General features: G+C 39.6%; 2 protein-coding genes across 5 annotated transcripts in view; both read right to left on the bottom strand.

The window, feature by feature from the left end:
• esama (endothelial cell adhesion molecule a) overlaps positions 1-9,991 on the bottom strand; it is a 42,021-nt gene extending 32,030 nt beyond the window's left edge. Inside the window, exons 1-2 of one of the 2 annotated variants that reach the window (XM_010894007.5) lie at positions 9,790-9,991; positions 9,480-9,667 (exon numbers count right to left, since the gene is read on the bottom strand). In XM_010894007.5, coding sequence (XP_010892309.2) covers positions 9,480-9,546 — 67 coding nt within the window. In that variant the 5' untranslated portion in view covers positions 9,547-9,667; positions 9,790-9,991. Of the gene's footprint in view, positions 1-9,479 lie in introns of both variants that reach the window. The other variant, XM_010894006.5, reaches the window with a different exon arrangement.
• Positions 9,992-16,906: 6,915 nt separating this feature from the next.
• LOC105024206 (myb/SANT-like DNA-binding domain-containing protein 2) lies at positions 16,907-25,905 on the bottom strand. Of its 3 annotated transcripts, none has more exons than XM_020047927.2 (4): positions 25,445-25,905; positions 20,804-21,059; positions 20,462-20,528; positions 16,907-18,609 (listed from the first exon to the last, which is right to left on the bottom strand). In XM_020047927.2, exons 1-4 carry the CDS (start codon positions 25,898-25,900, stop codon positions 17,658-17,660), a joined length of 1,731 nt encoding a protein of 576 aa, XP_019903486.1. In that variant the 5' UTR covers positions 25,901-25,905; the 3' UTR covers positions 16,907-17,657. The 3 variants fall into 3 exon arrangements, with proteins under 3 accessions (XP_019903486.1, XP_010892310.2, XP_019903487.1); XM_010894008.4 differs by having other exon boundaries at positions 20,471-20,528; XM_020047928.2 differs by having other exon boundaries at positions 25,460-25,905.
• Between the last annotated feature and the right edge of the window lie 1,758 nt (positions 25,906-27,663).

The following is a 27,663-nucleotide window of genomic DNA, read 5'->3' as shown; positions in this document are numbered from 1 at the left end:
CTGTCCTCATTGTCTCCTTCCTCTCATGTCCTTTCCTGCCCATCTTCCTTGTCTACTTCCTCTCCCTATGTAATTTCCTGGCCATGTTCCTTTCTTATCCACTCTGCTTCATCTACTCTTTGGTCTTGGTACTGTCCTTAATGCAATGATATGAAAGCTGAAAATAAAGGCAGATATGCTTTGAAAAAACACTTAATATCAAGCAACATATACCTTTTAATGTTTCCTATTTCAATTAGGCTTAAGATGAATGAATAGGAACCTTAAAAAAAAAAATCAACAATTCATTTATATGGTTGCTTCTCAACATGGTACCACCATTGGGTTTCTCACTCAAATAACTTTACTAGTAATTATATAGGCTACATATTTTCCAAATAAAATGTTCCACAAACACATTAGTTTTGCAGACACATTAGTACAGAGATGCAAAAGGAAGCAAAAACTCCATCCCCCAATATATTTTCCCGCTAGACTCCTATTCATACCAACTATCACAGTGGTGTCAATTTGAGAGCCATTCACAATGGTAATTGTCTTAACTCAATAATCTTGAATGTATACCATCATTGCCACATAAGCCAGATCTGCTGTAGATCAAGAACCATTAGTCTTAGCGCAAAATAAAGCAACAAAACAATGGGCATTGTCACAACATTTCACTCTTTCTCAGGGCTAAACTGAGGACATTTCTAGGGACAGCTCTAGGCAAGTATGTCTGGTCACAGCAGACAAATTGCAGTCAAGTCGACTAATGCTGGACTAATTTAGATCTAGTTATTTATAGTCCCTACAGAATACATAGCAGTTGTTTCATGACAAAATTTTGTCATTAGTCACATCTTCCACTGATGAACCAGTTCTCCTAAAATGGAGATACTTGCCACAAAGTAAAAAGAGTGTGCCTATCTTCAATATTTCAAAATGTTTTAAAATCACACAGATCCACACATGGTCATCTTCATGTGCCCAACCATGCACACACCCAATGTCTATGGAACTCATTATACACTCAAATCTAATAAAAATCAGGTCGGTTGTGTCAGCGATTTCATGTGCGTACTCACAAATGCACATTAATATCTCTTTAAAGCTGGTGGGGTTTTGTTGACGAGTGCAGACAGAAATACACACTTCCAAACTTAAAAACAACTTAAGCGTTTCCTTTAGCGAGAGCCAGGGAGATGACATCTGTACAACACCATTAGATTTATTAAATATTTGAAAAGGTTTTGAGGAAAAACCAACCCACAAGGTTCACTCAGCGTTCCAATTTTATCTCAAGGCTGAAGTCACTTCTGCCCAGAACTAAACAGTATGATTCAATTAGATTAATTAGATCAAATCTAACAGATGACAATAACAGGGAGGTATACATAGCGAAATTGTGAAATGGATGTCATCTTTTTAAACCTTTCTACATGAGGAGCAAATTATAAATGCGGGTACGCCACACTGACACTTGAGGAGGCCTTCCATAAGCAGTTTGAAGGGGGAGAGCAGCACCTCCAAGCTATCATCAAAATAATGACATCATAAGACTCCGAAGCACTGTTGTGTAACCAAAACACCCCCATGGATGAAATCCTATAATTACACAACACAATGGAAAGGCAGAGGACAGTGAGGGAAGGAGAGAGCAAATAAAAGGTTAAAGCCACCAAGTGGATGCTTGCCTATGGATCTATATATAAAAACACACACACACACACACACACACACGCTTGTTCTGCTTAATAATTCGTCCTAGTTCTAACCTCATGGCTGATCTGAGATGTGCTGATGAGATGTTTGAGATTCAGCCTTCTGGAGAGAGGAGTAGGGCTTGGGAGAAAGAGAACCAGATGAGGCAGGAGAATGTGGTGGGAGGTAAACCTGTCACCCTTGGGGTAAAACTCAGCTGGGCAGGCAGAAGCACAGGTCTGCTTTGGGACAGGTGAGGAAGACATGCAAGATGCTCCTGGCTATAGAGGTGCTGAACTAATGAATATCTGTGGGTGTGTGTCTGTGTGCAAATTGGTGTAGTACACAGACACATGGGATTTAGAAGGGCTGAGGGAGTGAAGAACAGCGCTGTCACCCTTGGGGCAGTTCTCAGCCCGCTTTACCCACAGTGACTCTAGATCACTTGCTCCGCCTCACTAGGAAAATGCTTCATCCACTCTGCCCTGAAGGGATACACTTAATAGTGTGGATATAATGACTTTTTCCACAAGGCTGGCTGCTCCGGGGCAGCAACAACATACACAACTACTGTGGGTGGTAAAGGAAATGTAATTATCAAATTTGTTAGAGAGGTAATCCACCCCCAGAAACACAAATCATAAAACTCCTATTAAGTTAATTGAAATGTATATTCTATCAGCGGGGGAACTAACTTTTTGTCACCATGACTAAACAGAAAGGTTTCAAATCAAGCAGTAACACATCACATATTTATTCTGAAAAACTGAGCAGGGGAATAAAGTCTATCAAGTGACACAGCTTTTAAAACAATTCACTGCACTCCCGATTTCTAAACCCACTAGTAAAATTTACGGCCACACTTGTCCAGAGCACATTAATCTGTCTATATTGTCACAACAAATAATAATTAAATATAAATATCCTTAAAGTTCACACTGCGCTGTCAGATTAAAATACTTCATTCAACTACAGTTAAGCAATGCAGTGCATATTCCTCACCATCCCCCAGATTCCACACTCCTGGTCACAGGACTATCATAGATTGGGACTAAAACAGTGATAGACACTATCTTTACCTATTTGAACATGGGATTTTGTAACTCCTTAATTGATATTTTAGTTTAAGAGATTCTACTCCATGTAACTACCAAATCTTGATGGGAGATTAAAGTGAAATTAACATAGCATATGAACATTAAGACAGTTGCAGACATTCAACATTATAATGCTACACATGGTAACTACCTGAAAGTCTCACCTGAATGATGTAATTGGCTGATGGAGCCTAGTCCAAAAATAATAAAGCAAGCTACAGCGACTTGAAAAACATATTCCCACCCCCGTCCGACTGTTGAAGGAGCATTGTTCAGGCTGTGAATTTGAAGGAAAATGATGACCAAAGAGTATTCTATGGAAGTGAGTGATAAAGAATTACAAATGCATTAATTAGGAAGATTTTTTTAAATGATATCCAAGTGTTTGGATATCCCAGTAAGCAGTTTGGACAATAATCTCAAAATAGAAATTATATCTTTCCCACCACCCAAACAGAGCCTAGAAAAAGCTTTCCTTCAAAACTCGGGAATTAAATAAGGACACCCGGGCAAAAAGCAACAGAGAAAAACAATCACTTTGAAGAAGCTACAGAGTTCAGTGGCTGGGCATGGTGAAATGATACACTGATCAACCATATCAAGAGCTCTTACACTGGTCTGTATGGGACATGACAGCTAGTTGGATGAATATCATAGAGCTAAGTGGGCTGCAAACGTAGCACATGCCATGTATAAAGACAAACCGGCCCAACTGTGAAGTACACAAGTGGAAATGTTTTCCACCAAAACAATGGAAATGGCATGGCATTGGCAACGATTTCTGTGGTGGAAAGCTTGGAAGTTGTGTAAGTAATTACATTGTGGGGCTGTTAAGAAATTAATTATAAAATATTGGACAAATATTTCTTGGTTACATCATAGTTTTTGACTGCGTGCCAATGACAACATCCTTCTTTTCCTAACTGGTGTGGGGGGCCTTCAGTCCACTATCCCAATGACCTCTTTACCACATCTATCATGCTGTTGGGATGCTTCACATCAGCAGGGACTAGATGGAGCAAAATACAAGAAAATGATGTTCTGATAAATACTTCCCAACATAAAACCAACGTCACCTTACAAAAACTGATTACTTTGATTAATTTCTTTGTATTGAAGATAACTGAATTGCAATGTACCATTTGTCATTTAGTTATGAATGAATTAGTCAGTGTGAATACTGTAAACATTAACATTCAATGCAAAAAATATTTTACACAACTTGTTTGAAAAATATTTTAAATAAAATAATTAACAAAACCTCTATTTTAATAACCTATTTCCTATTTTACAGGAGGTGGGTTTTAAACAAATGTATATACAATTAAGCCCAAAAGTATTCATACACATGCCACATTTTGAGCCATAGTGAATTTTTATTTGACCAATAGGTTTCTTCTGGCCGGAAATGACATAAAAAAGTGACAAAACACAGTTATACATTGTGCTGGAGATACAAATGAATAACGTAACTATATTTTTTTTCCCATTTCTACAAAAAATGCCATGTCCAACATTATTCATACCCCTTGAAATTGTGGCACATTTATGAGAAAATGCAAGTATCTATACCATTTTAAATGGTCTTGTAATTTCCACCATGAGAGAGCATTCTAATCACCTATACAATGAGAACAGCTGAACAGCAGTAGTTCTCTAGTCAGTTGATAGCCAACTGCAAGTCATGGCTAAAAACAGAAATAGTTAAGTTGTTCATTTGTATCTCCAGCACAATTTCCAAATAAATAAAATAAAAATTCACTATGGCTCAAAATTTGCCATGGGTATGAATACTTTTGGGCTTAACTGTATGCAGGACAAGCAAATGGTAAGAAGCAACATACTCTATCTGGTTTTTGGGTGTCACCACATAGGTCAGAGTTTTTACAAAATATGTTTTTTTTTACATCTTTTCTTATCAGGCAATACAGCTCCCATACCATCAGGACAAATTGCAACTCTACTGTTGAATTACCTCACATTTTGTTGAATTACCTTCGGCACGTACAGAGATGGGTAAAAAAAGAAAAACAGCCCTGTTCCCTGGCCCTTTCACTCTGAATGAACTGCAAAAGGGCATGAAAATGCTGGAGCTTGTCCCTCTGAATGGATTAAATGTAGAACAGACAATGATGTGGGGGCTGTCAATATTTTCAACACCTCTAGTTGCACCACACCTTCCAAATCAATCTCCTTCCTTTCTCAATGAGTAACTTGAGTTTTAAAAAAGAAGCGCTTTGAGTTTGATTTGTTTTGGAACTGTGAATGCTGCCATTTTGGATAGATCTCTCTTTGAAAATAGTTTCTCAACAAGACTAAACTTAAACATTAAATCAACACTAAAAATAACATTGTTATTCTATTACAAATATTAGATGTTTGGCTAATTATTTCTGTGTGTTTTACATTGTTTAGTTTGACAAGGGAAAAAGTTAAACCCAACAACAGACCTCCAGATCCAGAAGGTCCAGATAAAAAAAACAAATATCTGGACCTTCTAGAACATGCCATTTACATGGAGAAAGAGACCAAAGGGGGAGGGAGCATGTGTCTTTAAGGGCATCGATAGGCCAGGCGCAGAGTGAGACTTGGGAAAGTCGCCCACTGCATTTCTCATGACCCCTGGCCAGCTTGGAGTCTGCTGTTCCTCGTGGGACAGTGCATGCCAGGAGTTGTAGAGCAGAGCAGCCAGGAAGTGACGTCCTCCTGGGGCTTCCACCAGGGGGATGTTCTGTGAGGCAGAAGCCACTAGTTGGACTGAATCTGATTTTAAAAGGTTGTCCCCTTCCCCTGGCTTGCCCACGTTCACTTCCCAGTATAGTCTGTGTGATTATCACTGTGGGTTGAAGGGTAGCCAATTAAATCTATAGGTTGCCCATTAAATTATCAACATATTTTGTGTCATATCATGCTTGGAGCGACTGTTCAAAAACATGGTTGTGATAGACTGTGACAGACATACAGCCTCTGCAATGAAGACAGTTCCTGACGTTAGTACAAATGATGCAGGTGTCTCACAGTCTACAGGCAACACATCATTTGTATTCGGTTCAACTAGGAACATCTTGGTCAACCAGCAACATATAACCAAAACAATTCATGTGCTGACTGAACGGTATGAGACCTAGAAACAAGAGAGAGTTAGCCACGTCAGATGAGGGAATTGCTTGGACAGCAGGCCCATATCAGTGTCCACAAATATAAGAATATAAGAGAGCTGGCTGTTAAAACTACAAAAGTAAAATGTAATTTCAAAACGATAGAAGATGCATTGGTGTTGTTGTGATGGAGTTCATTTTGCATCCTGCCTCAAACACTGACAGGTGAGGGACCTTGCCCTCATGCACTTTACTTGGCGGCAGGAAGAGCATTGTACAAAAAAAGCAGCATGGCTTGACATGGAGGCCTATGAGCAGAGCATGGCACAATCATAAAATTGTCATGGATTCATTGAGTGTTTTTTTTAAACAGGTAATGAGGAAAGTGTTAACTTCACAGCAGCCTATACCTCCCTGGCCAAAGAACATCATGATGCTTAATCAAATAAACTAGCCTAGGCTAGATAGGAAATGTAAGTTCAATTAACAGAACTGAAACCAAAAAAGTAATTGCAGGTCGAAAATCTAATTTAGCCTAATAGTCAACCCAAAGTATATGATTATCTTTTCGACTATGTTAAATACAGTATCAACATATAGTTCATTCCTGCACGACATGTGAGATAAAACAACTCATTTCAGGTATAACATCTCAGTCGTAGCAACACTATTTTGGCTATATTGCTAATTATTGTCACATCCCTGACCACAACTGTGATCAACACACAACAACCCAGGTGAACTCATTCCCGAGGTTCCACGATGTGTATCACGATATGACATCCCTGGTGTGACGTATATGTCAGAGGCAATACAAAAGATTACAACAGCCCATGTTCCAGATTGGACAATTCTCATTTGACCTTGTCAGAACAAGTGACATGGGTTGTTGTTCTTTCTATCATTACATGTCACAACAGTCCAGATAAATCCATAATCCCGAGCAACAAATTAAAAGCATACCAGTGGCTCAAGTCCCACAAGGGACCAGCGACTCCAAATTGGGCCTGTAATCCTTGCTCTACACACAGGGCCTTTGGAAAGCCTCCAGTCCATGTTAAAGAAATAACCAGAAAGATAAGGCAATGTTGATGTAACTCAGTAGTCTTAAAGGGTGGGGAACTCAACACTACAGCAAAGAAAGCGAACGGAGGAAACAGACTAAAAGCAAAATGAACAAAAAGCTTTTTTCAAGTGTAACAACACTGGTACAGCTTTCCTTTGAAAAACAAGTCCCAGCACATCAAGAAGCGAGAGCAGGGTTTGTGATAAACACATTTCAGTAATGAGATTCTGTAAAGTACTGGAAACATCACAAGGTCATTTAAACAATTAAAACACATAACATAATCATGTACTCAGCCAACTGAAATGAGACAAACACACTTTAAATTAGCTAAAGAAAAATGATTAGGCTCAGACATGACTATCCCAATTGATTTAGGGATCTTGGATCAATGTTACTAACATGTTGTGATGGACCTATGACATGCGATTACTGTATGTTTTATAGCTCTGTTGGGGGCTGTGTTGAGAGAATAGAGAGTGTGGTTAAAAAAAAAAACATTTAAACAAACCAAGCAAGAAGCTGTGATGAAAAGAACAGTGCTGGCTATTGGCTTGATAGCATCTTAATGGCATGGGCTGCCACTGCTTGCTGCGCAGCAGTGTGTTTATAATATTCATTAGTCTAATGTAGCCTACTTTATCTCCAGTTCCAAGACACATGTTTACCCAACTTCAATAGACCACCCCCCATTACTCAAACTACTGATTGAAAAGGCGAAAACAACTTCAGGTCATCCTGTTTTCAAGAGAAGACACCTTCCTTTTAATAACAACTTATGAATAAGCACAACCAATGCATGGTGGGAGAAGTGAGCAATCTTCCTGTCAGAAAAACACTAGATCATTTCCTTCCACTGCTTAGTCCATGGGGTATAGTCCTGAATCGAGTCAGGAGCCCGCTGCAGGTGAACCGGAAATAAATCGTGCAATGTGCATATATAAAAATATATATATTTCAACCTGTGGGTCAGAAACGAAACATAAAGAAAAAAACAATTTATTTCTGTGATTGTGAGACAATAAGCTACAACGCAGTGAGGAAGATGAGAAGGATCTATCCCAGGAACAATCCTCTGCCCTCACATAAGAACTGTCATACTAGCTGTATGGCTTACTTTTCAGCTGACATGAAGTCACCTAGTTAGCAAGAACAACAAAAATTAGATTAAATATCATGAGTGAAGAAGACTGTGCCCCAGCCACACATGCAAAATCACTGCTTGGACACATTTGGGGGGTTTGTGGATAATGGATACAACCTACACCAAGTAGAAGCAATTAATTGCCATTTGTTAACTAGCTGGAAGATTTAAAAAAAATGTCATGCATGAGTATACGGCATTGTAACATTAAATGGTTTAAAGAAGCAAGCCCCCAAATACAATTATTGCAGAAGACTGGAATTGAGAATATGACTAGATGTCTGGAGGCAAGAACACATTTGATGGTTTTCAGTAGGTAACGGTTTTGTTTTCAGTAGGTAACGGTTTTGTTTTCAGTAGGTAACGGTTTTGTTTTCAGTAGGTAACGGTTTTGTTTTCAGTAGGTAACGGTTTTGTTTTCAGTAGGTAACGGTTTTGTTTTCAGAAATTCTGTCCTTCCGTCTGAACAGATGTAGCCAAAGCAGTCCATGTATGGTTCTAAAAGTGGCACTTGGAGACAACCATGTCACAGCACTCAGGGTAAACCTTCGGTAGTTTATTGGTGAGTCTGCTGAAGTAATTAGGGGAAAATTATATAATTTGAGATATACATCATAATATCAATGAATTAGGAGTCCAGCTACTCCATCTTCTTTTGCACTTCATACTCAAAAGAATGAGGACAGATTGCACTTAAGTGTATTAACAAGTCAATCTATGTAATTACCCACATTTTAAATCATATTTGGCAATTCTAAACCTTGGTGATATGAAATAAGCTAGGGTGAGATTGCCAGCATCAGCACTTATGGTTGTTTTGGAAACAAAACACTTAAAAGGGCATGGGATCCTGAGACAGATGATTTGGGAAATACAGATAGGAAGTTGTGTCAAATTCCAAAGCCATACAAACAATAGAAAATGATAAACAAATGACTTTCTAGATAGTACATTATCATTAAAAACTAAATTAGTAACATTAGCAGGTTTTTTCTAAATTGTAAACAAGTAAATAATGTCACTAGTATAACCTAGGGTTAGGGTTAAGACTGCTAGAATGCGTGACAGATGGATCAAGGCTGCTCAACAGTGTTAACCCATGGTACAGGCAGTCTGTCCATTATTCGATTGCCGGCATAATTATGCTTAACACACGCGTTTGAAATCTATGGAAAACGATTACTCATGTCAAGTAGGAGTACGTCTATCTAATTTCAGGTGTAATAAACATTATTACAGTTATTAGATTTTGTATTCTTATTCAGAAGCACCACGAACATTCTTTCATGACTGTTTTCAGAAAAAAACCTTATCGGTTGTTTTATGAAAACACCACAATAGGCAACTGAGGCAACACTTCCAAAGAAAATGCTTTAAAATAATTGTCTTACCTGGAGAAGCCAAGAGAAATGTAAATGACAGCAAGGTGCCAAGTTTCCTTGAAGTACACATCTCCATAGCTCAGCATGCACCTTCAGTGTGACCCACAGTCGCAGTTTCAAGTCTTAATGTATACAGTCTTCTGTTATCTGCGCGCAAATTCGCCTTCGGCACTGTGAAGTCTTTCAAGTATAGCTTCCTTGAACACCCAGAGAAGACGAAGGAAAGATAGTTTACAGTGGGAAATCATGTGACATTACCCCGAATTAAAAAATCTAGATTCCAGCAGAATCAGTTGGAGTTAATATAATACAGCCTCACGTTTGGAATCCAGCGTCCGGAGTGAGGAATTATTCCAGTAGCCTATTTCAGCAAGTGTCCAAGCCGGGAAAAAAGATGTCTTCATCGACTTTTCCTTTTACGTTTTCGGGTTTAAGGTTATTCCAAAAATGGATATTACTGTCCTCGTCAAAACCAGCGAAAGTTGTCATTGTGAGAAACCTACGGCCAGACACCACAATGAGCGACACCTGTGCTCATTTGCACCGCCCCTTTCCGAAATTCGGAATCCTGCGCGCATCCCAGCATACCTGGTGCAGTGGTTTTGGTACCAAATACAACATTTCTACATAAATCTCACTTTACTGCATATACCACATGACACAGGTTTGTATTAGCTGATAAAAAGTGACATTAAAACCATTGCTGGAGGCTAATGGAAAGCATTTTAAACATATCTTTTAATTTAGGGCCAGATTTTAATGCATTCTAAGGTTTTGTATATTTTAGAAAGTGTAAGGTTAAAACGTGGAATGCATCTCAATGGCCAAATCCAGAGCTAACACTGCCTGTCACCGTACTTCAATGTCTTCACCCATCCAACTTTTTTTTTTTGGAGTAGATCATCCATGAGCGAGCAGACATAATCTATCCGTAAACCATCCATATTTGCATAATTTAAACTCTGCCTTTTGAAATGAGTGCACACCTACTCCCCTCCGCACACCCACCTCAAACAGACAAACCCACAATCAAATCAAAAAGTAGAATGAACAGTGCCAACCCCTGCACCCCAATCCGCAGTCCCACAACCTAGGAGAAATACAGACTCAAGGGGGGCTGTAAGTTCCCTCAGCTATCACAGGCCTGAGTTCCACTGTACCTGTGTGTGTGCTTACCACGACTGTGCCTGTCTTAGTTTGTAACGGTTTTAAAGGTTGGATCTTACCCCTGTTTAGATAACCAGCCCTCCTCACTGGCCCCATTTCCAGCCCTGTATAACGGACTGTAGGAGGAGGTACAGTCTGCACAATTAAGCATGTTGCACAAACTAAGAGCAAACACCATGTATCCCTCCTTGAATCTTCAGGGATATCATACCACCTCCCCAATGTTGTCATGCCTCCTGAGCTTGACCTCCAGTGACCCACACGAACCACAATGCTATGGCCAACACCATCCATATACACTACCATTCAAAGGTTTAGGGTCACTTACACATTTCCTTGTGTTCGGAAAGCATATTTTTTTTGTCCATCGAAATAACATATATTTTTTTTATGTAATATCTACATAGGCATACAGAGGCCTATTATCATCAACAATCAGTCCTGTGTTTCAATGGCACGTTGTGTTTGCTAATCCAAGTTTATCATTTTAAAAGGCTAATTGATCATTAGAAAACCCTTTTGCAATTATGTTAGCACAGCTAAAAACTGTTGTGCTGATTAAAGAAGCAATTAAACTGGCCTTATTTAGACTAATTTAGTATCTGAAGCATCAGCAATTGTGGGTTCAATTCCAGTAACAAAGAACTTTCTTCTGAAACTCATCAGACTATTCTTGTTCTAAGAAATGAAAGCTATTCAGTGTGAGAAACTGCCAAGAAACAAAAGATCTTGTACAACGCTTTGTACAGTTGTGCTCAAAAGTTTGCATACCCTTGGAGAATTGGTAATATATGTACAATTTGTAAAGAAAACATGAGTGAGCAGGCAAAACACGTCTTATTTCTTATGGGATTTACATTCAACTGTAGGTCATAACAGAATGGCACAATCATCAAACAAAACATGGCAACAAAGAAAATAAAATAACTGACCCCTGTTTAAAAGTCTGCATACCCTTAGTTCTTAATACTGTGTATTGCCCCCTTTAGCATCAATGATAGTGTGTAGTCTTTTGTAATAGTTGTCTGTGAGGCCCCAAATTCTTGCAGGTGGTATAGCTGCCCATTCATCTTGGCAGAATGCCTCCAGGTCATGCAAAGTCTTTGGTTGTCATGCATGAACCGCATGTTTGAGATCTCCCCAGAGTGACTCGATGATATTAAGGTCACGTCACTCCAGAACCTTCACCTTTTTCTGCTGTAACCACTGGAGGGTCAACTTGGCCTTGTGCTTAGGGTCACTGTCGTGCTGAAAAGAACATGAGCGTCCCATGTGCAACTTTTGTGCAGAAGAATGCAAATTGTCTGTCAGTATTTTCTGATAACATTCATCTTGCCATCAATTTTTACAAGATTCCCTGTGCCTTAAGAACTCACAAACCCAAAAACATCAGTTAACCACCACCTTCCTCCACAGTGGGCATGGTATTCTGTTCACTATATGCCTTGTTGACCCCTTTCCATAAACCATAAAGCTCTGTTTTGGTCTTATCACTCCAAATTACAATGTGCCAGAAGCTGTGAGGCGTGTCAAGGTGTTGTCGGGCAAATTGTAACCAGGCTTTTTTGTGGCATTGGGGCAGTCAAGGCTTTTTTCAGCTAATTTTTTTTCAAGTATCATAGTAGTGTGCTCCTTGAAACCACCACACCATCTTTTTCCAGAGCAGCCTGTATTTCTCCTGAGGTTACCTGTGGGTTTTTCTTTGTATCCTGAACAATTCTTCTGTCAGTTTTAGCTGAAATCTTTCTTGGTCTACCTGACCTTGGCTTGGTTTCAAGAGATTCCCGAATTTTCCACTTCTTAATAAGTGATTGAACAGTACTAACTGGCATTTGCAGTTAGTAGTGCATCCACGTGAGAGCTAACACATTCATTGACTATTTATACACAGACACTAATTGTAATTTTCACCTGTGTGTTTGATATTGTGTGTCTGTAAAAAGGCCAAACATTCAAGGGTATGTAAACTTGTGATCAGGGCCATTTGGGTGATTTCTGTTATCGTTAGGATTTAAACAGGAGCCAAACAACTATGTTATAATAAATGGCTTCATATGATCACTATCCTTAAATAAAATACATTTCTAGTCATATTTTCTAAATCAATGTGAATTGATTTCTGCCAGGGTATGTAAACTTATGTACACAACAGTACTACTCCCTTCACACAACAGCAGAAACTGTCTCTGACCAAAATAGAAAGAGGAGTGGGAGGTTCCAGTGCACAACTGAGCATGAGGACAAATACATTAGAGTGTGTTGTTTGAGAAACAGACGCCTCACAGGTCCTCAACTGGCAGATTCATTAAATAGTTCCCGCAAAACACTTGAGGCTACTCCGGGGTGCTGTCTTTCTAGGCAGAATTGCAAATAAAAGGCCATATCTCATACTGGCCAATAAAAATAAAAGATGAAGATGGGCAAAAAAACACACACTGGAAAGAGATAGATTGGAAAAAAGTGTTATGGACAGATTAATCTAGGTTTTGAGGTGTTTGGATCACAAAGAAGAACATTTGTAAGATGCTGGACAATGATCTACCACAGGTCAATCACCCAGAGCACAGCTCCAAACTATGTAAGAACTATTTAGGGAAAAAGCAGTCAGCTGACATTCTGTCTATAATGTAGTCATCACATCTCAACCCTATTGAGCTGTGGTGGGAGCAGCTTGACTGTATGGTACGTAAGAAGTGTCCATCAAGTCAATCCAACTTGTGGGAGGTGCTTCAGGAAGCATGGGGTGAAATCTCTTCAGATTACCTCAACAAATTGACAACTAAAATGCCCAAAGTCTGCAAGGCTGTTAATGCTGAAACAGAGGATTATTTGATGAAAGAAAGGACACAATTATTATTTAAATTTAAAAACATTATTTCTAACATGGTCAGTGATTATATTTACTATTCATTTTGTTATATTTCCTATTCAAACTAATTTCATGTATGTAAGTAACCGTACTGTTTTTAATGGTAGTGCATATACAACTTTAATTTAATTATGTCCTACCCATTCATCTTCTTCAAGCTATTAATGACAAAATAATGTGATATTTCTCCATTTCTATTTTAGATGTGAGATACCTGCCATGCAGTACCATAGGAATAGTATGTGGCCTTGGATCTCATAGACAATATTTAGATCCTTCCTTTTACACCAATTTGTGTAGTCTTAATAACAAAGAGCTGGCCTTGCAATCAAGACCTACAAAGCTTTTCATGCAATGGACAGATTGAATGGATGAGATGATACAACGCAGTGTGCAATATAACCAATTCCAAAATGATTTGGTCTTGGCTACCTCTATGTAGGCTACAACATTTTTCAAAAAAGGCAGTTCTCTTTTCAGTCTCTTGAAACTGCAGTTCATGTTCTATTGCTCATCTGGATTGCTCAGTTGGCTAATGCAAAGAAACAAGCCTCAGTGGCTAGAGCTGTGGCAGCCCCCAGCACTTACCAGACAGCATGGAAGTGGCGATTGTAGACAGTCCCAGCCCTCGAAGGTGTATACCTCCTTATTCTGCTTTCTCCAAGGCTGCTCGGTTGCCATGGAAATGCTGGTGAGGCTAATGCAGAAAGACTGCTCAATTATTACAGGCCGACAGGGCTTACTTCTGTGATTACATCTGACATGGCTCACTTCTGTGATTAAATCCAAGGCTACTGGGTTGCATCTACAAATAGGTACAGTAGAGAAAAAGTCTACACACCTCTTTCACAGTGATATACTTTTTTTCCTCGCAAAAAATCTAAAAAGGAATAGATTAAAATTGTTCTATCTATTCCCCAACATAAAGAACATTAAGCCATTTACTGTTTTACAAAGTTTATATATTTCTTCTGACAAAAATGTCTTGATTACCTATGTCTTTGCAACCCAGAGTTCTTGCATGTTCGAATCAACTTAGGCAGCTATTTCAATTGTGAACCATTTTGAATAAGATTATGCACAGAGAAATTACCATTGTTTTTGTCAAAAATGGCTAAAGCTTAACTTAAACTTAGACAGCTTCAGTGTATTCAAATATAATCTGCTATTTCACAAGCAGGTTTAGCACAGGACTTATTATTATAACACTCAAGAACGTAAAATACTTATTGAAAGGAAAATTTGATGTTTTTTGCCAATAGAATTTGTGTAGTTACAGTATCTTGTCAGAAAGTAAAAACTATCCCACGGGTCAGAGGAATGAGATGGGTGTTCCTCGAACTTGGTTATGGGTGTATCTCAACATCTGTAAATGTCCTAAATTACATAATATCCCCTTTAGACAAAGAGCAGTATTAGGAAGCAGTTTTTATTGATGCCTTGGCTACAGACTTTGATTCTGTCAACCACTGCATTCTCATCAATAGACACATCAACCTACAGTACTCAGAGGACAGTCTAGCCTGGTTTATATTCCTCTGACCATGTACAATCTGTCAATTCTGAGGGCCTACTGTTCAGAACTATGACGAAGAGTGCTCCTATGTTTATATTAACGCCGTTGCCCTTGCGGCTGGTAACTCCCTCATCCATCTTTTGATGCCAACAATAGATAGTATTGAACTAGTCAACTGGCACCTCATTGAATACTGCGCTATCCACCATACATAGCTTATAACACCATGCCTGTTTTGTCCTCCATCGACTCTTCAATATAAAAACGTATTATCTTTAATACCACAACCTGCCTGCCACCCAAAACATCCTTGCCCTCAATGGGACTGAGTTGGAATCTAGACAAATACAAATATGTTGGCATTTGTTTTGACTGTTCATACACCTTCAATACCAGAATCACCCACCTTCATTCTGAAGTTAGATATAGAATCAGTACCTTATTCTGCAACATGCCATCTTTCAATCACAGTTAAGTATGCCCTTGTTAAAATGACTATCCTGCCAATCCACAGCAATGACAATGTAGTCTTTATGCTAGCTGCCAGAAAGTGTAACCTACACCCCTTCAGCAAATCGTGACCTTTATTCTACGGTAAACTGTCAGTCCTTACATATATACGATGTCAGACTTACTGGTACCATCTTATTTACAAGCCCTTTTAGGTAAAAGCCCCCTCTATAGTAATGCCAGTGACACTATAGAGTGGCTTTCCAAGAGTGTTTGGGTGTTCCTGAAAGGTTGAGTATCATTCTTGACATAACAATGATGGAAATATCGAAGGCAATAAACAATCTACACACACTGTTTTTAGTAGATTTTTCGTATCTTACATTTGTCTATACATATGTGTTCACATTTGGAAAATCTAATGATTTCATGTTTGATCAGTTAATTCTCATACATCTGCTTCATGAGGCTTGACTTGTATTGAAACTTCCTGGGTCCTTATGTTGTTGGACACCAGCAGGAATCTCCAAATGCAAAGCCAATAATAAACACTAGACATCAACAGCTCTATTAGGCACTAAAGATGCAAACAAACACTTAAACTGACACATCTGAATAAGGAACAGCTACGAAACCAATGGGCCTAATACTTTAGGCACACTGAAAAGGAGGTACAATGAACAAAATGCGATTGATTTTCTCAGATTCATCAAAATATAACTTACAGCCTCCACTTTAACCCTATAATCGCTGTATTATTTCAAAGCATTGGATTAGAGAAAAGTAACTAAGTATTAAAGAAGTATTACTGCCCTTAGAGCCCTGTAGTTCGAAAATGGAGGACTCCATCTGAACCTTACCTGAATTATAAATGGACAGACGAAGCAGCTGGTATAGTCTACAATATGTAGGCTATACCAACTGAAGGTATAAAAATAAATAGCAGGTATGTTGTTATTAAGGCCTACTGACGGTCACCATTGACAGTGGTTACATTTAATGTGACAGATGCTGGAATTATGAAGGATATGTTGTTAATGGTGGAATATGATATCTGTAGTCACGCTTCATTTCTACAGTCTTCAGCCCAACTTAATACCTGATTGAAATATCATATTCAAGGTCTGAATGTGTACAGAAAGGTCTTACAACTTTAAAACAAGTTATGTTTACTTTTGTGTAGCTCAGAATCAGTCAGATTGGGCAAAAATAAATGCTGACTGTAGCTTTAAGTTATAGCTATCTGCTGCCATCTGGTGATCAAAGTGGTGCATGAAACATTAACAGTCCTACCAAAAAGGTTGATCAGAATAGGACCCACAGAAAGAAGCCTGCCGTTACAGTGATCCTCTTAAAGTAAAAAAATAAAACTAATAATACATTCCGCTCTAACCAACGAGTACACTGAAACTATTCAGTAAGTGGCAAATGATGGTCAGTGCCCCCCGTTTATTGTTTTTTCAAAACATGTAAACATACAAGACTGTGACCAGGAAACAAAAATACGCAAAGACACCGTGTTAACCAATAAAAAATATATATATACCAAAACATTAACAGACTTCTTTGAATGTCATATGTTCGCAAATGCTGGAATGCTTGACAACATCAATATATATTCTTAAATATATATTTCTATATAGAGATAAATTCAATATTTTATATTCATATTTCCCTTGTCTTTTTAACTGTTTCACGTTCCACACATTATCTTCACCCCAGGATCTTTTTCTGGCACTTTAGACCTGACAATAGACATCCAAATTCAAAGAAATGTAAAGGCAGTTTTTAAACAAGCGCACATACCATCTTGTGATAAATATATATCCACTGCTATATCCTTGAGGTAGGGAAATGCATCCAACACTGACCATTCCCGCTCATGTTCCCTGATAAGACAGAAAAACTGCAGACCTGGTTCAAAGACCTTTTGAAATATTTTAAATATTTGTGTTTGCTTCAGCCTGCCTGGCAGTTAAAAGAGGTGGGGATTGCAGTTTCCTATTCTTTTGGTTGCATTGACCCAGACAAGCTTGATGAAACCTTGCTCAAGTATTTTAAATCATTTCAAATAGTATTTAAACTCAGCTCTGCGATTAAATTAGGGGAAAGATATACTGCATGTCCCTCTGGCTCTCAATACTTGTGGTCATCCTTCAGTTAACGGAAGTTAAAACAACATGCGTTACAACGTCTCTTTGTTGTACTTTAAAGAGTAACCAACTGCAATTTCGAGACACTCCACTAAGGAGCCAGCAGAAAGGAAATCAAGCTCCACTTCAATGAATTTGATGTAGATGGCTGAGCGTTCAGGGCCCAAGGAGAGGCCCTCTTCCCTGGCCTGCTGCCCGGTGCCACCGCAGTTCCCCTGGAGGAAGCGTGTGATGGCGGAGGGCTCCTTGCGGCTGTAGTGTTTGCCTGAGCTCTGAAAGTGCTGGAACAGGCACTGCTGTAGGGTCCTGTCCTCCGCAATGCCGAGGTAGCAGTAGGTCACTTTGGCCCCTGTCCTCTCTCCGTTACCCACACGCACCCCCAGCCCCAACGCACTTTCAGAGCCGGACCCACCAGAGCCCGATGACCCGGAGAGAGGCAAGCTCTGGTCAGAGTCTTGGAGCTGCAACGGAGAAGTTGGGGCCTCATCATCCCCTGTGTAGTCCGACTTAGCCGCCACCTCCTCGTATCCTATGGTGTACAGGCCGTAAGTCTTGGGGATGCCCCCTGGCAGCAGGTACTGGGAAGTCCCGTTGCTACAGCCCGCCACTCTAGACTGGGCTATGGGGATCCAGTCGACCTCCATGTGCAGCTCCAGGCAGCGTGCCTCACTAATAGTAATGTCAAGGAACTTGTAATACACATTCTTCCAGTTCATCTTCTGCACTTTGGTCATGATGACACGGCCCTCAGCCTTCTCCGGGTTAAAGTACTCTCGCAGCCGCTTGCCCAGTGGGACCTGAGAGCTGATCTCGGCATAGTGGTAGCGGATGTCCTCACGCCAGCGTGTGTTGTAACCGACGCCGAAAATGGCCAGCTTGTTGGAAAGGTGTAGTCGGGAAAAGTCGGTCCATGTCTGGAAGTGTTCCCACTTGACCTGCACAGACTCCAGGATGCGCACCACATTCTGCATGACCTCTTGTTTCCTGAGATGGACAGAAATACAAGAATGGTCAAGATGAGGTTTGAACTAGTGGAGTTTTGGTAATGAGAAGAGAAAGTATGATGATATTTTATTAAAACAGACAGACAAAATCAATTATACTTGGGTGAAATTGGCTTCATATTGGGAAATATTTGGATATAGAAATAAACTGAAATGTGTTGTTGGCCATTCTCCTTTATAGAATTGCTTTAGTTTGTTCCGATGGGTTGGATGACGCTTATGGACCGTGATTTTAAAATACTGTCATAGATACTGGGATTGAGGGCAATTCTAGTACACTCGCCTTTTTGTTTTTGAGGCACTCCAATGTTGCTTTGGCCTTGTGTTTGGGAGCCTTGTACAGCTGAAATTCCTCCCAAGCAGAATTTCTTTGGCATTTTCTCTCTAATTCTCTTGCAGTATTTTCCTGTACATTTGTCAGTACAAGATGCCCATGCCCTGCTGATAAGAAGCATTCCAACAGCATGATGCTTTCACCACCACACTTCACTGCGGAGACAGTGTGTGTAGAGGCATGAGCAGTGGTAGGTTTGCACCACCTCACTTTGGCCAAAAAGCTCTATCTCAGCATGATCGGACTAAAAAAACCTTTTCCTGTAGTGTAACTTTTTCTTAAATCAGCATGGCAGCCATTCCATTCCATTAAATTCCAACAAAGGCACACCTCATTGTACTTAATGAGGTACTGATTAGGTGCTTACCTGAACCAAATCTAATTTAACAAGGAAAAGTATAAAAACCACTGCTGTGGTCATCACTATCCTCTTGCAACAGGACCAGCTGGATGCAAAAACAGTGCAAGTAGTACCTCAAAGGTAATAAAAAAAAACTATTCAGAATGACAAAAGAGTTAAAAAGAAAAGCTTTGAGTGAGGAAAAAAAAGGGTTCAATTCTAGCTTTACTGGCAGTGGGATACAATGAGCGTCAGGTTGCTTCCATCCTGAAAATATCAAAGACGGCGGATCATAAGAACAAGGTCAAGCAACAGACATTGGAGACAACCAAGCTTCAGACTGGTAGAGGGAGAAAACGACTGTCCACCAACCGAGATGACCGCCAACTCATTCAAATGTCACTCAACAACCGTAGGATGTCACAAGTGACCTACAAAAAGAAAGGCAAACAGCAGCTGGGGTGAAGTGCACGGCGAGGACGGTTCGAAACAGGCTCCTAGGGGCAGGGCTGAAGTTGTGGAAAGCTAGAAAAAGCCCTTCATCAATGAGAAGCAAAGAAGAGCCAGGCTGAAGTTTGCCAAAGACTGTAAGGATTGGACCGTAGAGGAATGGGGTAAGGTCATCTTCTCTGACCAGGTCAAATTTTCAGCTTTGCCCAACACCTAGTCGTCTAATGGTTAGACGGTGACCTGGAGAGGCCTACAAGCCACAGTGTCTCATACCCACTGTGAAATTTGGTGGAGGATCGGTGATGATCTGGGGATGCTTCAGCAAGGCTGGAATCGGGCAGATTTGTCTTTGTGAAGGACGCATGAATCAAGCCAAGTGCAAGGTTATCCCGGAAGAACACCTGCTTCCTTCTGCTCTGACAATGTTCCCCAACTCTGAGAATTGGTTTTTCCAGCAGGACAATGCTCCATGCCACACAGCCAGGTCAATCAAGGTGTGGATAGAGAACCACCAGATCAAGACACCTGAATCACAAGGACACCTGAATTTTTGTTTATCATATCTCATGTGAAATTGTATTCCCAATATCTAGAAACAAAATCCCCAGATTTGTATCCCATCTCAAGCAGCCCTAATAGACACATTTCATTGTATTTCATTGCTACACAGTCTCCTCATGTATAATTTATTCTATTAAAAAAACATACTGCACTTGCTTCGAGGGCTCAGGTTGAAGCTGCAGGACTCTGGCATTCTTTACCGGCTGTGTTTCCTCTGAGGAAATGAAAGAAATGTGTGTTTTATTAACATTAAAATAAACACATAAAACACTGCCTGACAGGCTTAGAAAACATATTACTCCTATGAAACTCCTGCTTTCCAGATACTGAAGAAAGTCCACACATTACTGACATGGCTTCCAAAAATATCTCATATTCCCGTAGTCACCCTTATCAGCTCCCTTGACAGACTTAACCACTCATTTAACCAGAATAAGACTGCTGACCCCATCATTATTGCCCACTTTTGTCATCATTAACAGCACTAACCAGTCTCCATCTCTCCCTCCTGGAAGGCAGAGGCCAGCACCTGGTTGCACCAATCTTCCTGGGAGAAGTCCTCCATTGTGCTGCCATCAGACTCCATCTCCTGGTACAGACCACTGCTGTTGATGAGGACGGGGGCACATGTCTGGGAGTCCCAGCCTCCCTGGCCAAACACTTTCTCCAACTGCTCGATGGAGTAGCTGCTCTTCCTCTTGCCAATGCCGTGCTCCTTCACTCGGCTGTAGCACCGGCGCAGCGTCTGGGGGTCAAAATGGATGTGCGAACATCAGAGAAAGATCTTGAAGTTAGTGTTGTTATCTATTAAGTGATCTATAGGAAAATACTGTTAGAGCTAAACATTTTTGCCCATAAGCTGTTGGAGGCTGGTGTAGTCAAGTGGGCAGAACCTAGGAAAGGAGGTGGGCAATGCCAAGCACAAGCTAACAAGATCGTATTAGGCAAAATTGCTCTAGCATGTTTCCTTTAGGAAATATCAACTAAGTGAAGTGTGCTTGTGTAATAACTCAATCCTTTATTTTATCCCCTGCCCTCCTAAGATATGCAATAAAAAAAAACTTTGGAGATGGGTAAAAAATATAGTACACTCTGTTTCGAATACAAAGTGAGGATGTATTGATTCCAGAGTTATTAAAAGTGAAGATGTATCTTACATCCAGAGATATTAAATGGTGGAAGCATCTTTGACAGCCCTCATTTATAGCTGTAAATTATTTGGAATAATATTCAATCAAATGTTTACAACTCTTAAGGCAACAGACATGCATTGCTGTTGACAGAAATGCTCATGCTCAATAGATTTGGTTGGCAATTATTGATAGGTAGCAATATTCAAGCTGTGTCTCTTTTTAACCAGATTAAAGTTTGAAGTCAGACCTGACAATTCAGGTAAATTCAACCATTCTTGGAAAGCCAATCTGGTTGTGCCTGCACTGGCACAGAAATATTATACTCTTTCACTCTGATATTAAAAACAGGTTTTTCAGATACACACACACACACACACACACACACACACACACACACACACACACACACACACACACACACACACACACACACACACACACACACACACACACACACACACACACACACACACACACACACACACACACACACACACAGGTACATCTCAAATAATTTGAATATTGTGGAAAAGTTCTTTTTTCCCAATATTGATGATTACGGCTCACAGCTCATGGAAATCAAAAATCCAGTATCTTAAAATATTAAAATAAAAAATGTATAATACAGAAATGTTGACCTGAGAAGAGCACTAATCAGCTAATAAGCTGTAATCATTAAGATTGAAACAAAAAAGGCTTGAAATGTTTCACGTTATGTGTAATAATGTACAGTGGGGAGAACAAGTATTTGATACACTGCCGATTTTGCAGATTTTCCAACTTACAAAGCATGTAGAAGTCTGTCATTTTTATCATAGGTACTCTTCAACTGTGAGTGACGTAATCTAAAACAAAAATCCAGAAAATCACATTGTATGATTTTTAAGTAATTAATTTGCATTTTATTTCATGACATAAGTATTTGATACATCAGAAAAGTAGAACTTAATATTTTGTACAGAAACCTTTGTTTGCAATTACAGAGATCATACGTTTCCTGTAGTTCTTGACCAGGTTTGCACACACTGCAGCAGGGATTTTGGCCCACTCCTCCATACAGACCTTCTCCAGATCCTTCAGGTTTCGGGGCTGTCGCTGGGCAATACAGACTTTCAGCTCCCTCCAAAGATTTTCTATTGGGTTCAGGTCTGGAGACTGGCTAGGCCACTCCAGGACCTTGAGATGCTTCTTACGGAGACCCCCCTTAGTTGCCCTGGCTGTGGGTTTCGGGTCGTCGTCATGCTGGAAGACCCAGCCACGACCCATCTTCAAAGCTCTTAATGAAGGAAGGAGGTTGTTGGCCCGATCTCGCGATACATGGCCCCATCCATCCTCCCCTCAATACGGTGCAGTCGTCCTGTCCCCTTTGCAGAAAAGCATCCCCAAAGAATTATGTTTCCACCTCCATGCTTTACGGTTGGGATGGTGTTCTTGGGGTTGTACTCATCCTTCTTCTTCCTCCAAAGACGGCAAGTGGAGTTTAGACCAAAAAGCTGTATTTTTGTCTCATCAGACCACATGACCTTCTCCCATTCCTCCTCCGGATCATCCAGATGGTCATTGGCAAACTTCAGACGGGCCTGGACATGCGCTGGCTTGAGCAGGGGGACCTTGCATGCGCTGCAGGATTTTAATCCAATATCGGCGTAGTGTGTTACTAATGGTTTTCTTTGAGACTGTGGTCCCAGCTCTCTTCAGGTCATTGACCAGGTCCTGTCGTGTAGTTCTGGGCTGATCCCTCACCTTCCTCATGATCACTGCAAGATCTTGCATGGAGCCCCAGACAGAGGGAGATTGACCGTCATCTTGAACTTCTTCCATTTTCTAATAATTGGGCCAACAGTTGTTGCCTTCTCACCAAGCTGCTTGCCTATTGTCCTGTAGCCCATCCTATCCTTGTGCAGGTCTACAATTTTATCCCTGATGTCCTTACACAGCCCTCTGGTCTTGGCCATTGTGAAGAGGTTGGAGTCTGTTGGATTGAGTGTGCGGACAGGTGTCTTTTATACAAGCAACGAGTTAAAACATGTGCAGTTAATACAGGTAATAATGGAGAACAGGCTTCTTAAAGAAAAACTAACAGGTCTGTGAGTGACGGAATTCTTACTGGTTGGTAGGTGATCAAATAATTATGTCACGCAATAAAATGCAAATTAATTGTTTAAAAATCATAAAGTGATTTTCTGGATTTTTGTTTTAGATTTAGTCTCTCGCAGTTGAAGTGTACCTATGATAAAAATTACAGACCTCTACATGCTTTGTAAGTAGGAAAACCCGCAAAATTGGCAGTTTATCAAATACTTGTTCTCCCCACTGTAGAATATATATCACTTATTTATTTGCATTACGGACTTAAGGACAAACTTTTCCATGATATTCTAATTGTTTGAGATGCACCTGTATACATACACACACAGAGAGACACAGACACACACACACACACATTACCATTCACAAGTCTGGGGTCACTTAGAAATGTCCTTGTTTTCCATGATAACATACAGTCATTGACAAGGTTAGAAATAATGATACTTAATTGAAATGACAATCTTTGCTTTTGTCAAAGAATCCTCCATTTGCAGCAATTAGATAATTTGAAGATATGTCACTCAATGCTTCCTGAAGCACCTGCCACAAGTTGGATTGGCTTGAAGGGCACTTCTTACATACCACACGGTCAAGCTGCTCCCACAACAGTTCAGTAGGGTTGTGATCCGGTGACTGTGCTGGCCACTCCATTATAGACAGAATACCAGCTGACTGCATCTTCCCTAAATAGTACTTGCATAGTTAAGAGCTGTGCTTGGGGTCATTGTCTTGTTGTAGGAGGACATTGGCTCCAATCAAGAGCCATCCACAGGGTATGGCATGGCATTGCATAGCCTTCATTCTTCAAGAACCCTCTTACCACGTAAAAATCTCCCACTTTACAACCACCAAAACAACCCCAGTCCATCACATTGCCTCCACCATGCTTGACAGATGGCGTCAAGCACTCCTCCAGGATCTTTTAATTTGATCTGTCTCACAAATGTTCTTTGTGATCCAAATAACTCAAACTAAGATTAGTCTGTCCATAACACTTTCTTCCAATCTTCCTCAGTCCAGTGTCTGTGTTATTTTGCCCATTTTAATATTTTCTTTGTTATTGGCCAGTATGAGATGTATTTTTCTTTGCAGCTCTGCCTGGCAGGCCAGCATCCCAGAGGCACCTCTTCACTGTTGAAATTGAGACTGGTGTTTTGTGGATGCTATTTAATGAAGCTGCCAGTTGAGGACCTGTGAAGCATCTGTTTCTCAAACTAATGTATTTGTCCTCTTGCTCAGTTGTGCACTGGGGCCTCCCACTCCCTTTTCTATTCTGGCCATTTTGAGCTTGTAATCAAAACCCACAATTGCTGATTCTCCAAAACACAACTAGTCTAAAGGATGTCAGTATTCTTGCTTCTTTAATCAGCATAAGAGTTTTCAACTGTGCTAACATAATTGCAAACAGGTTTTCATAATTGCAAACAGATAATTATCAATTATCCCTTTAAAATTATAAACTTGGATTAGCAAACACAACATGCCATTGGAACCCACGACTGATTGTGGATAGTAATGGGCCTCTGTAGATATTCCATTAAAATGCAACCGTTTCCAGCTGCAATAGTCATTTACAAGGTCTACAGTGTATTTATGATCAATTTCATGTTATTTTAATGGACAAAGAATATGCTTTTCTTCCAAAAAGTGACCCCAAAGTTTTTAACGGTTGTGTATATATTTGCTTTGAAGGCAGAAAAATAGACTGTGCAGTGGGTAGGTGGACATATTATTCACTTTAAATTAATAGCTAGGCTAGTTAGCTAGATACAGTAGCTATAATCACATCATCAAATGGCATAGAAAGCTAGCACTGCCAACAACCTGAAGATGGCACAACGTTTTCTGGAAAGCAACAGCAGCAAGCATCTAACAAATTGATACCTATGTGATAGATGAACATGCTTACTCTGTCCCCAATTACCTTCATCCTCTCCCTGCATTGGGATGGGGTCCTTTCGTATCCGAGCTCAGCTAGGGCTCTTGAAACCCGTTCGTACATAGCGGGACCAGGAGCTTTTCCAGAGAAAACAGTGCCTGCAACCTCCAGCTGCTGCATTCGAGCCTCCGTTAACCTTTCGTTTCCCCACACTGCTATAAGAGCGTTTGTTTCGGATGGGGTCCACGACATCCCTCGGCAAGCAGTGAAGCTATTTGAGGCACAGGCCGATCCACTTCGGCCTGCGCTCCCAGAAATCGACAAACCTACGTTAAGAGGCGAAAACCGATTAGGTGTTGAGGGATTGGAATGATATTGATTGCTATCGCTTAAATCTCCCGATTCTGGTGATGGCACTTCTGTTTTCGGTATCTTTAACGGAGTCGATATCTCGGGAGAATAACCAGCATTACTGGGCGCCGCCATCTTGCTTCTGTTGCTAAGGGGAGGGGATGGGATTTGACGTCTTCCGTTAGGACACGCCTGGTGAAAAAATGTATGACGTTCTTTGCGCAACTAGAATTGAGTGGGAATATTTCGTGTGTTCTGTCAGTTCAGTCGTCCTGGTGACCCCTTCCCAGGTACCTGGTGTTGACGGAGTGGCATGCTCTGTATTTCTGTTATACATATATATTTTGTTGTTTGGTATTCTGTCATTTGTATTTACCTGGCCTTAACCAGGGGAGTAGGTTTGATTTCAAATGTGAGGAAATGTAATTTTTTTCCCCTCACATTTGAGGAAAACCATGCACACGGTATTGGAATGGGATGTCCAACAAGCTCATATGGTCACCCGACTATCACATCTATATATAGATATACCCGATAAATATATATATTTAAAAAATTCTCAGGAAGTCGCTTGTAAATCACATTTACTGCATTTGGTGTGCACTGATTGACACCACATCTCTTTGATTATGCTAGAATAAACATGAAAAAAACTGCCTTTAGCCATTTCATTTAATATTACTTAGTTAAGATATTGTCTGATGTGTGCTCTTAGTGAAGAGCTACTACACAGACCTCTTTATTTCAATGTGTGTGTGATCAAAAATGTCTTGTAGTACTTTAGACTTGTCCTGTGGTAACCCTGTGGTACATATGGTACTTCAAATTTGTGTCATAAAGTACCACAGGAATATTAACACCTGCTGCAATGACAAGAATACAACAGAAAGGTCATGTGGTAATGTAGAACATTTTCTTTTATTGTGTGGTACCAAATATTTTATGTGGTATATTACCACAGAAATAAAAAATAATGTGGTATAATATCATAAGAAACATAAAATCTATATTGTAGTTTAAATAGAAAAATCTTGTACTTTGTAAAGATGCACAGTAGGTTAGCAGGATACTGGATGTTTTGTGCCTTATTATAATTAATTTTGTTTTTTAAATGTAGTGAATATGTATATATATATATATATATATATATATATATATATATATATATATATATATATATATATGTATATGTGTGTGTGTGTGTGTGTGTGTGTGTGTATATATATATATATATATATATATATATGTATATAAGTATGTGTATATGTGTATATATGTGTATGTATGTATGTGTATATGTATATATATGTATATGTACATATATATATATATATATATATATATATATATATATATATAAACATGCTTTAAAGATAGTTAAATGTTACAATGTAGTCATATGTTTTATTACATGAGCTATTCAATTTTATATTCAATCCAAATGTATAATTTACATTTTATTTATATAAAAACATACAGCATATAATATTATACAACTATTTAGATAAAACCATTTGGACTAAGTAGTTAAACAAAATAACGCCCCATAACAATGTATTTTATGAAACCAAAGTTTTTTTTCCACAACACTGTCAACTGTACACCTTGATCTGGAGAAAAATACTGTTGTATTTCTAATGAATATTTAAGAATATGATTGAGTGCCAGTGTGGACAACGGCGTTCACCTCTCCATAAAAGGTAAAGTTTGCTCTTTTGAATGCATTTTTGTGAGGACAATGCTATAAAACCATGCAAAATTCACATGAATGAAGGGCAATTTGCATGCTTTTGGTTCAGGATCTTGTCAAACACTGCATTGATATGTTCTTGAAAAACATCAATCAGACTCAACATTGTTGGCAAGAGGCACAACATATGTTTTTCTGTCAAGGAAAA

Source organism: Esox lucius, chromosome 7, assembly GCF_011004845.1.
Source record: "Esox lucius isolate fEsoLuc1 chromosome 7, fEsoLuc1.pri, whole genome shotgun sequence".
Taxonomy (NCBI): domain Eukaryota; kingdom Metazoa; phylum Chordata; class Actinopteri; order Esociformes; family Esocidae; genus Esox; species Esox lucius.
The sequence above is the reverse complement of the archived record's forward strand: the minus strand, read 5'-3'. Positions and strand labels throughout refer to the sequence as shown.